The following is a 12,308-nucleotide window of genomic DNA, read 5'->3' on the forward strand; positions in this document are numbered from 1 at the left end:
AAGTAGGCTATGTTTTTCACTTGTAAAGTAAACCTTCAGTCACACCATATCTATCAATATATGTCTGCTATATCCTTCTATTCTATTCAATTTAATCCATTACAAAAGGGGCTTTATTGGCATGGTAAACATACATTTACATTGTCAAAGAAAGTGTGAAATAAAAACACAACACTATGAAGTGAAGAGCATAATGATTGAATGATTCTTATTAAACCTGCATAATGAAGCTTATCAGGATCAGAACAATTATAAGTATTATTGTACATCAAGGGTCAGTAAATTGGATATCTTAGATTGGCAAGCTGCTTCTATTCTTAAAATAATAATTTCAAAGATTTTCATTTAAATTAATGGCTGTTGGTTACTTTCTATCACAGTGTGACAAAGTGGGTGAGAACACAACATTTGTAATCATTTTTCACTGCCATATTGTAACGATATGCCAAGTTAACTGTTTATTTGTTTTTTGTGTGTATGTTTGGTTACAAATGTAGCACGTCCACTTTTTTAACTAAACATTGTTTTTTAACAAACTTTCCAAGCCACTCCAGTCAGGCTTCCTTACACACAGAAAGACACTGTATGGATCTCTCGGATGTGAATTCACACCTGCAATTACCACTTATGGCCATAGGTGTCGCCAAAGATAACAAAACAGATATTAGAAATTGTAACTGGCTGTTTGTCAGTTAAATACTTGTCTTTTAACGTTCAGCAGAATAGCAAGTTAGCATTTCACAAAATGGCCTTCCTAGTTTCTTTTAGCAGAGACATCAAACAATATATAGCAACCACCGACCAATAAACTCTTTTTTGACGTTTTGTTACCTTTGTAGCGAGGTTGGAAAGGCCTGAAGTGACTAACAACCCGAGACATTCATTTCCTCCCCTCTCTGGTATTTCAGCTCTACAGTGGAGGTTTCAATACACTTTCCTTTCGCAGAGACACTCCCAAAACCCCCACTCTATAAAGGCGTCAGGGCTGACACTCCACAGGCTGAGAGGAAGATCTCAAAAGGGGGGGAGGGGTACACACAAGATATCTGGAAAAGCCAACAGGGAGGGATGAACTCAAGCATGACTTTCGTTTGTATGTGTAAACAACAGCCAGGAACTAAACCAAAAGGCTAACTGAGGTCAAAGCAATACATTCCTTGGCTTAAGAGAATGGATCAGATGGCAGTCCCCTGCCATCTGATCCAACTCACCTGCAGATCTGATGATGCGACCACAAAGTCGATCATAGCTCTTTGGCCTATTGTGTTCTGTTACAAAGTACACTTATGAACCGCCCTATGCTCAAACATGGTGTTTGGACTTCTGCGCTAGTCATCCATGACTAGCGCAGAAGTCCAACAACATAGCACCATTTGGGTTCAGATCAGGCAGGCCGTTCCTCCAAATCAACCCCCTCCGGGTTTCTTCACCGTTACCCACATGAGCGTTGAAGTGCCCCAGCAGAACTATGGAGTCCCCAGTCAGCGCCCTTTCCAGGACGCCAACCAAGGACTCCCAAAAAGGCCAGGTACTCTGAACTGTTGTCCAGTGCAATGGGCGGACCCGGGCGGATCCTCCAGAGAGGATTTTTTCACGCGGCCTCATTGTAAGCCCCTACCAGCATGTCTGTCCAAAATCTTGGGTCTCTGGGACCATCTCCTGAGAAGTGATGACCATTTTTTAACATGTAAAATAATCAGTAAAAGTAAGGGAATATGGCATCAATTTAGCCCACTTTTCCTGTTTTAGGAGACCTTAACTTGGAGTTACGACCTCCAAATTGTAGGCATGTCATCTTCAGGAACCTCTCTTTCAATATGAAAAGGATCCATTTCATTACCTCACTTTAAAGTATAACAATTAACTTAAAAGACTGGTAAATTCCCTTTTAGATCAAAGCTTGACACTTCATATCTCTTGTATGGGCTTTTGGTAGATTTCAATTGTCCTGACTCAAATATCATTATTCATCCATTCGAGTCAAGACAATTGGTATCCCCGGGATCACCATACGATGGATTTCTATCGGAATTGGGGCTCTGGCGGCAAGGCTTTTTTTTTCTTTTAAATCAAAACCTGACAGTTCATATCTCTTGTATCGGCTTTTGGTAGATATGAATTGTCCTGACTCAAATATCATTATTCATCCATTCGAGTCAAGACAATTGGTATCCCTGGGATCACCACACGATGGATTTCAAATATCTTTTTTTTTTTCTTTTAAATCAAAACCTGACAGTTCATATCTCTTGTATGGGCTTTTGGTAGATTTTAATTGTCCTAACTCAAATATCATTATTCATCCATTCGAGTCAAGACAATTGGTATCCCTGGGATCACCACACGATGGATTTCAAATATCTTTTTTTTCTTTTAAATCAAAACCTGACAGTTCATATCTCTTGTATCGGCTTTTGGTAGGTATGAATTGTCCTGACTCAAATATCATTATTCATTTAAATTTCCGTGGTTCTGGTACTCCGAGTTGGATCAGGCTTGTGGGCAGGGAAGCAGGAGACCTCTCTGGCATTGCCCCTAGCCCAATTCAAAACACTTTGTAATTTTTAGCCCTGATTCCAATGTCATTCTTCCATTTGAGTCAGAACGTCCTCCGTCCCGAGACCCATAGTGGCCGCAGACGACACTTGGACACTTCGGACAAATGTGTCCCGACTTTGGAAAATCGCCACTCCTTCGCCGAAGGTCAGACCGGAATGTCGCTCGCCCGCGTGGTACTCCGCCCTTTGCCTGATTTTTCGGCGCCAACGGGACAGGAGTCGGCCGGGCGCCGACGGGACAGGAGACGGCCGGAAAAATGTTTTACCCAAATGTCTATATGCCATCCTGGCTTCTCTATAACACTCCTTTTCTTGACTTTTGTCATTTTCTTTAGTATTGCTTGTTAAATTTCTGGTTGATCAAGACCATCACCTTTTTTAATTATATACTAAACCATGTTTGAGTTCAGCTTGCTGGTTGTCATGCCAACATTTGTTCAGTGTCATATTTTCTGGGAAAAGATGATGGGATGCTACAACTGTCACTCTCACCTGGGTGCTCTGGAGGTCGGGCGAGGGTCTCTCGAGGCGGGCGGAATGCCGACGGGACAGGAGTCGGCAGGAACGCCGATGGGTCAGGAGACGGCTGGCACGGCGACTGGTCAGGAGTCGGCAGGAACGCCGACGGGTCAGGAATCGGCCGGAATGCCGACTGGACAGGAGTCGGCCGGGACGCCGATGGGTCAGGAGTCGGCCGGAACGCCGACGGATCAGGAGTCGGCAGGAACGCCGATGGGTCAGGAGTCGGCTGGCACAGCGACTGGTCAGGAGTCGGCAGGAACGCCGACGGGTCAGGAGTCGGCCGGAACGCCCTGAAGGGTCAAGAATCGGCCGGAATGCCGACGGGACAGGAGTCGGCCGGAAAATATCATTATCAGGAGTCGGCCGGAACGCCGACGGATCAGGAGTCGGCAGGAACGCCGATGGGTCAGGAGTCGGCTGCCACGGCGACTGGTCAGGAGTCGGCAGGAACGCCGACGGGTCAGGAAGTCGGCCGGAACGCCGAAGGGTCAAAAATCGGCCGGAACGCCGACAGGTCAGGAGTTGGCCGGAACGCCGATGGGTCAGGAATCGGCCAGAACGCCGACGGGACAGGAATCGGCCGGGACACCGACTGGTCAGGAATCGGCCGGAATGCCAACGGGACAGGAGTCGGCCGGGACGCCGATGGGTCAGGAGTCGGCCGGAACGCCGACGGATCAGGAGTCGGCAGGAACGCCGATGGGTCAGGAGTCGGCTGGCACAGCGACTGGTCAGGAGTCGGCAGGAACGCCGACGGGTCAGGAGTCGGCCGGAACGCCGAAGGGGAGTCAAAATCGGCCTGAACGCCGACAGGTCAGGAGTTGGCCGGAACGCCGATGGGTCAGGAATCGGCCAGAACGCCGACGGGACAGGAATCGGCCGGGACACCGACTGGTCAGGAGTCGGCAGGAACACCGACGGGTCAGGAGTCGGCCGGAACGCTGAAGGGTCAGGAATCGGCCGGAATGCCGACGGGACAGGAGTCGGCCGGTACGCCGATGGGTCAGGAGTCGGCCGCAACGCCGAAGGGTCAGGAGTCGGCCGGAACGCCGAAGGGTCAGGGGTCGGCCGGAACGCCGAAGGGTCAGCAGGAGTCGGCAGGAATGCAAATGGCTGTCGTGAGCTGCTGAACCTGGCTAAACAGGGCAGTCCAGGCCTGGTTGCTGCTTGCCAGGGCGTGGCGAACGTCAGCGGTGTTGGTGACAACCTGGGTCTCGCGTCTCTGGAGCACCTCTTCAATGAACCCGAACCGGGCCTGTGACGAGGTGTCGAACGCTGGGTCCATGTTGTGGCCAGATCATACTGTCACGGATGTGGTGTGGACCCAAAAGCAGTACGACCAGGAGACAGATAAAGCTCTGGAGCTTTATTTAAAGCTGAGCACACAGGAAATATTAAATTCAGGACTTTATTTGGTAACATAGTATTTTTACACTGTATTATTTCTACTTTTACTTCAGTAAAAATCTGAGTACTTATTCCGCCACCGATTATGCCTGCTCCTTTTTCTCACAATGCACAATGCACTTTTTGTATGTGTACTTTTTATTTTGGAAAGAATTTCTCATTTTTATTTTATGGATATTCATGCCCTCACATCTTGGTTTTCTTCTACTCTGTATATAAACTGGATATGTATTCCATACAGATGTGGATATATGATTCTGATTCAACATTAACTATGTATCAGCTGTATTGATAATAAATTCACATATTTAATGTGAATTATTATGATTGTTCAGATGAATCCTTGCATTTGCAATATGTAATAAAACTTAAACATAAATACAGACTTTCTGTCCTTTGATCTTGAACAGGAATTCCTCAGTAGCATCATCAGGAAACGCACGTGGATTGGTTTAAGTGACAGAGACAACGAGGGCACCTGGACATGGATTGATGGAACTCCACTGACTGACACTGTGAAGTAAGACACACAACAAATGTTAATATTTTAAATATAGACACATAAACAGCTTTTGCTTCACCTATTAGGTTTATTTTAGGTACAAGTCTTATTATCACAAAACAATTATCAAAATCAGACTCAAGTCAAATCATTTTCTTGCTAGCGTTGCCTCCCTACACGGAGAATTAAACTAATTTGGTTGGAACATAAAAATCCACATCTTTATTTTAGGTTACGTTATAAAATGTTTTTGGACACTTTGGTGTGGGGAAAATCCTGTGAATATTCACCAGCTTAATCACCTCCTAGGTACTGGATAAGTCCGCCTGATAACGGTGGAGGAGATCCACAGTGGGGTGAAGAGGACTGTGTTGAAATTGCATATGGGGAGAACACAGAAACAAAATGGAACGATCTGCGGTGTGATAATGCTCTACAATGGATCTGTGAAAAACTGGCTTAGTATTTGAAATATTACATCTGTTAAAAGTTATTGTGAACATGCAAAAGGCCTTAAATGATCTTATAGTGTGTGTGATGTATATATAGAGAAGGAGAGAGCACATGTAAACATTAGGAGGTCGGATATTGAGTTCTCAGTATGATTTTTCTTGCCAAAATCGACTGCTTTTTAACCGTGGGAAGCCGGCATCTTTAGCTTGTATCTGTATACATGTGCTGATGACTATCATATGCAAAAAAAACAAGCTGCACATTATACTGAATAGATACTATCATGAAGCTTGACCCTGAAATAAACTTATTAGGATAATAAATTTGACTTAAGCTGTTTTCTTTCATATTTCTCTTTGAATTTAGAGGACTTCAAAAAAAATTTCACATTCACCAATACACCTAGCTTGAATGAACCCCTCCTCAAATTACATTACATTACATTACAGTCATTTAGCAGACGCTTTTATCCAAACGACTTACAGGAAGTGTATTCAACATAGGTATTCAAGAGAACTACTAGTCACCAGAAGTCATAAGTGCATCTCCTTTCTTAAACAAGCATCTCAAAGTATAAGCCAGAGCAAAAGTATAGTGCAGAGGCAGATTACTACGAAAACAATAATTGCAACAGACTAATCCGAATATAGTAAGTGCTACAAACTACTACGAATAGGATAAGTGCAGTCAAATAACATGTATACAGCGTATACAGCATATTTATTTCCACGTAATTGAAAATGACTTCAGTACTTCCCCATTAAAGGACTTGCTCCCAAACTGTTCCTGTTTGGTGTGACAGATGATACCGTTAAGTAGGCTATGTTTAACACTTGTTATTTCCTCCAATGTTAAACCTCAGAGTTACTGTCCCCTGTTACTGTCCCTGCTCAGAGTTTCTCCCAATTCCTGTTCCCGATTGGTCGCTGCTTTTCCCTAGTTCTTGTTCCCACTGGGCCACAGCAACCCCCTGTTCCAGCTGAGTCAGATCCAGAATTCCAGTCTCCAGAGCCACAGGCACCAGGATTTCTGTCACGATCTTGGTTTTGATTTAGTTGGTTTCCTGTTTTATTTTGAAATTCTCAGCCTTTTTGTCCTGTGGTAGTTGGACTCATATTCTCGGTGGTTTTCCCATCTTTTCTCTGTGGATCACCTGTGTTGTATCAGTCTTGTCAGCCTGCTCTGTTCCCTTTCTTAGCCACTCCAGTCAGGCTTCCTCACACAGAAAGACACTGTTTGCATCTCTGGGATGTGAATACACACCTGCAATTACCACATATGACCAAAGGTGCCGCCAAAGAGAAAAAACAGATATTCGAATTTGTAACTTGCTGTTTCTCAGTTAAATACTTTTCTTTTAACCTTCAGCAGAAGAGCAAAGTACGATTTCACAAAATGGCCTTCCTAGTTTCTTTTAGCAGAGACATCAAAAAATGTATAGCAACCACCAACCAATAAGCTCTTTTTTGAGGTTTTCTTACCTTGTAACTCACCAAGGTAAAATACCCTATAGGTTTTATTTTCTTTGCTGGATTTTTCCAATGCACAACAAGTTCCAGAGATGTTTGAAAGTTTTAATTTTACTTGCATGACTTTGCATTTCATGGTAAATGAAATTTGAGGTAATAAAGAATGAAAAGTAGTACTTTATTTTCATTTATCAGAGACTCAGGTGTCCCGGTAGTTTTTAAATTTGTGCATTCCTTTATTCGCTTTGGTTTAGATGTTATCAAAAGCCAGAAATGCATTTTTGAATCCCAATCAAACAGAACTTGAGACTTTTAGTGTGCATGTGTTCATGTGACTGCCGGTTACAGTCCGTGTCGGTGGGGGGATGAAGAATTGATTTAGCACCTCTGAAAGTCATGACTTCCTCTTTTTCTGATATAAATAATAACCAACAAGAGTTTCATCATTTTGATGTAGTTTGTGCTGCAGAGCTCACCCTCTGGGAAATAGCTGGCATCCTCAAGAGCGATGGAGGAAATCTATGCCAACGTTGAATATGCCCAACCTGTCGACTCAAACCCTTTGACCAATCAGACAGGTGAGAATGTGAAAGATGAATATCGTTTATTATATTCATCTGTTCCCTGGTCTTCACTGTGTTCAGGTCCCAGCAGCTCAAATAGCAATTTTGTTTGTATTTTCGGGGTTCGACTTTACTTATTTTTATAATAAATTGTACAACAATGTTGCCATGCTACATAGCTCTGTTCACACATTTCTGTATTCTAATTTTTTGTTTTTATTTCACAATATCATTGACAATGTAAATGTATGTTTACCATGCCAATAAAGCCCCTTTTGTAATGGATAACATTTAATAGAATAAAAGAATAGCAGACATATATTGATAGATATGGTGTGTCTGACAGTATTGTGGTAGAGGATTGTCATAAAAACTTCTTTTGGCACAACTCTGAAACTTGTGACTTCCTCAGAGGGTAAAACATTTAGACACGTTCATCATTTAATAGCTGGCCATCTTTTTAGCGATGGAGGAAATCTACGTCAACGCTGAATATGAAAAATCTCAAGTTTCCTCAAGACCTTCAAGAACTCACACAGGTAAGAATGTTGAGTCTGTAGATCATCATCTGATCACTGTTTGAATGATTGACTGTTTGACTCTGTGTTCAGGTCCCAGCAGCTCAGAGATCAGATCTCATAGAGCTGTTGTTCTCTCTCTGGGGCTGCTGAGTGTTTTCCTGCTGGCTGGACTCGTTGGTCTCGGTGTCCACTGTGAGTCTGATCTTCATTCAAATTGAACCTGAAATTTTCATGAGCATTATTCTTTGAATCTAAACCATGTTTGAGTTCATGAAAGAAACTTAAGTTTAAGAAATTAAAGTTTTCTTAAATGTTGTGTTTAAATTTAAATGCAAGGACTTTGGTGAATTTAGGAAGAAAATCTATAGATGCAAATATAAAGTAGTAAAATAAACATTTAAATGTGTATTTTGGATGTTTTCTTTCCACTTGTCTGAAAGAAACATGTCACGGAAGCAAAGTTAACCCAAAATCCTAAATTGACCAGTCCATGAAAAACGTTTTTTTTTAAATAAGCATCAGTGAGAATACATGATTTGTGATTATCTTGATTAATTTCAGACCATGACTCAGTGCGTGGATCAGCTGCAGATCTCTCCACTATCAAAGCCAACCTGACCGAGCGTCTCCGGGTCATGGATGACAAGCTGTCCTCCGTGTCCGAAGAGAGAGACCAGCTGAACGACAACCTCACTAAAGTGACCAAAGAGATGGAAAAACTTCAGCTTTCATCTCAACAGAGTGAGTGCTTGTCTGTGTGGGTTCTGCTGGTCATGAACCTTGAACATATGACACTGTTATATCAGCTCTATAAACTACATTTACAGTCTGTTTTCCCTGTCCAAATAACTTTATTTAAACATAACTGCATTAATGCACAATTCACACTGTCCAAGTTTTGGTAGCATCTATTTTAAGGCTAAAAGCCTGAATTTTAGTCCAATTTTAAATGTGGCCTCTGCCACTGTGTGAAGTTATAACAGTTCTATGCAACAGTTAAGTTATAACTTCCAATGTGAACAGACTTTTTTCACTTCAGCTGTTCCTTAAATACATAGAAACAGTTCTACATTTGAAACACTTTCATTTCCATAAAAGATTCTGACCGACTTAAGGACAATATGAGTAACTGTGAGAAACATTTAGTGCAATATTGAAGTTATAGAAAGGGTTAGGACCATATAAGTATTTACTTCTGCCTTCTCCTAAGTGGATATATACAATTGTTTTATTTATTTAGTTTATTATAATTATTCTTGCTTTGTTTTCTTATTATGTGTTACATGTTTAAAACTGTCAAATGTAAACATCCTAGGGAATTTCATGTTATACTATTTTTGCTTTTCAGGATTCATTTTTTTATATTGCCTTCCCTTTTGTTCCAATGTGATAAAGAAATAATGCTATAAATATTTAGCCATTTGATCCAATAAGTATTTGGTCTGGTAGTCGTGTGCAAGGAGTCACTACACTACAGACAGAGTTAATTATTGTTATATGGACAACAACTACAGAGAAGTAGTTGCTTGCAATGAAAATTTAGGATTTCAGGATCCCTACAACAATACTCATTTAATATATATGAAAAGAAAACCATGCAAAAAATAAGTAGTAAAAGTAAAGTAAAAGTGTGAATCTAAGACATAAAATTGCACAAAAGTTCAAAAATACGGATACAATCTAACACAAAAAAAATATATATACATTTGTGGAAGAAAGTTATTGGAAAATGATGAGTGTGTTCTGTAAACATGAATGTAATCAGTTTCTATGCTTACTGAGGAGCAACGAATATCATATACAAAGATTTAAACAGGCACTAAGACAGTAATTGAATAAGTGTCATAGTGATGCGCCTCAGATCTCAAGAGATAAGTTAACAAAAACCAACAACCGCTAACTTCATCATTTTGAGTGAGTGGGTCTTGTGTGACCCTGAATGTATTTTGTTTGCTCGACTTTTACAGAGAAATCGTGTCCTGCAGGATGGAGGATGTTCAGTCGTTCCTGTTATCTTCTCTCTGGAGAGTCTGCTTCCTGGGATGAGAGCAGACAAGACTGCAGAGACAAAAGATCAGATCTGGTGATCGTAGACACGCTTGTAGAACAGGTATTGTGAAATTCTATATTTATATTTAGTTTTTCCCAAGTGACAACGTCCAGGTGATGTCCAGTCTGGGAGTTGTCCGTGTGCTCGTCTTACAACTTAAACCCTATCACACAGTGTTTTCAGTTCATCAAAGTGATTTGTAACATTTCTGTCAACTAAATATGTTTTATTAGCTCCACCTTCTTGTGTCACTTCTGGTTGCAAAAAACAAGATGGTGACAGACGAAAGTGCATATCGTAGAGACTGTAAAGCCCTCTGAGGCAAATTTGAGTATTTCTCTTTCATGCTAATTAATTCATATACTCATACTACATTTTGGAGGAAATATTGTACTTTAAAAGAAAACAGAAGAAGTACATTTATTGAAAAACTATAGTTGCTTTGCAGATTCTGATTATTAATGCAAAACTGAATGAATAAATAAACAATAATATAATAACAATTCTAATAATAATATTCATATTAAAGTATATTATATTATTCCTAAATGGGCCTTTTTTCATAATGAGTACCTTTGCTTTTGTTATTTTAAGTAAACTTTTGTACTTTTACTAAAAATATTAAATGAAGGACTTTTACTTGTAACATAGTATTTTCACACTGTACTATTTCTACTTTTAATTCAGTAAAAATCTGAGTACTTATTCCGCCACCGATTATGCCTGCTCCTTTTTCTCACCCTGCACTTTTTTTTTATTGTACGTGTACTTTTTATTCTGGAAAGAATTTCACATTTTTATTTTGTGGATATTCATGCCCTCCCATCTTGTTTTGGGTTTTTTTTCCTACTCTGTATATAAACCGGATATGTATTCCATACAGATGTGGATATATGATTCTGATTCAACATTAACTATGTATCAGCTGTATTGATAATAATATCACATATTTTTGAGCGAATACGATTTTAATGTGAATTCTTGTGATTGTTCAGATGAATCCTTGCATTTGCAATATGTAATAAAACTTAAACATAAATACAGACTTTCTGTCCTTTGATCTTGAACAGGAATTCCTCAGTAGCATCATCAGGAAACGCACGTGGATTGGTTTAAGTGACAGAGACAACGAGGGCACCTGGACATGGATTGATGGAACTCCACTGACTGACACTGTGAAGTAAGACACACAACAAATGTTAATATTGTGAATATAGACACATAAACAGCTTTTGCTTCACCTATTAGGTTTATTTTAGGTACAAGTCTTATTATCACAAAACAATTATCAAAATCAGACTCAAGTCAAATCATTTTCTTGCTAGCGTTGCCTCCCTACACGGAGAATTAAACTAATTTGGTTGGAACATAAAAATCCACATCTTTATTTTAGGTTACGTTATAAAATGTTTTTTGGACACTTTGGTGTGGGGAAAATCCTGTGAATATTCACCAGCTTAATCACCTCCTAGGTACTGGATAAGTCCGCCTGATAACGGTGGAGGAGATCCACAGTGGGGTGAAGAGGACTGTGTTGAAATCGCATATGGGGAGAACACAGAAACAAAATGGAATGATCTGCGGTGTGATAAAGCTCTGCAATGGATCTGTGAAAAACTGGCTTAGTATTTTAAATATTACATCTGTTGAAAGTTATTGTGAACATGCAAAAGGCCTTAAATTGTTTCTTGGTGTGTGTGATGTATATAGAGAGAAGGAGAGAGTGCACGTAAAGAGTTGGAGGTCAGGTATCGAGATCTCAGTGTGATTGTTTTGCCATAATCAGCTGCTTTTTACCGGGAAGATGAACCGCAGGAGGCCGGGATCTTTAGCAGGTATCTGTATACATGTGCTGATGACTATTGTATGCAAATAAACCAAGCTGCACATTATACTGAATAGATACTATGATGAAGCTTGACCCTGAAATAAACTTATGAGGATAATAAAGTTGACTTAAGCTGTTTTCTTTCACATTTTCTATTGAATTTAGAGGACTTAAACATTTTCTCACATTGACCAATACACTTAGCTAGAATGAACCCCTCCTCAAATTTCCCTCTAACTATGTAACAGTCCACTTAACAAATAACATGTATACAGCATATTCCATGCAATTCTATTTAAGGACTCTTAAACTATTCCTGTTTGGTGTGAGAGACGATTGCCAATAAGTAGGCTATGTTTTTCACTTGTAAAGTAAACCTTCAGTCACACCATATCTATCAATATATGTCTGCTATCCTTCTATTCTATTCAATTT

General features: G+C 40.4%; 1 protein-coding gene across 1 annotated transcript; it reads left to right on the top strand.

The window, feature by feature from the left end:
• The first annotated feature begins 7,382 nt into the window (after window positions 1–7,382).
• On the top strand, window positions 7,383–11,955 carry LOC129104992 (CD209 antigen-like protein E). Its single transcript, XM_054615854.1, has 7 exons — window positions 7,383–7,489; window positions 7,939–8,013; window positions 8,086–8,187; window positions 8,557–8,736; window positions 9,963–10,105; window positions 11,116–11,225; window positions 11,518–11,955. The coding sequence occupies exons 1-7, from the start codon at window positions 7,420–7,422 to the stop codon at window positions 11,669–11,671; spliced, it is 834 nt and encodes a 277-aa protein (XP_054471829.1). The 5' UTR covers window positions 7,383–7,419; the 3' UTR covers window positions 11,672–11,955.
• Window positions 11,956–12,308: the final 353 nt, after the last annotated feature.

This window comes from Anoplopoma fimbria, chromosome 16, assembly GCF_027596085.1.
Source record: "Anoplopoma fimbria isolate UVic2021 breed Golden Eagle Sablefish chromosome 16, Afim_UVic_2022, whole genome shotgun sequence".
NCBI lineage: Eukaryota > Metazoa > Chordata > Actinopteri > Perciformes > Anoplopomatidae > Anoplopoma > Anoplopoma fimbria.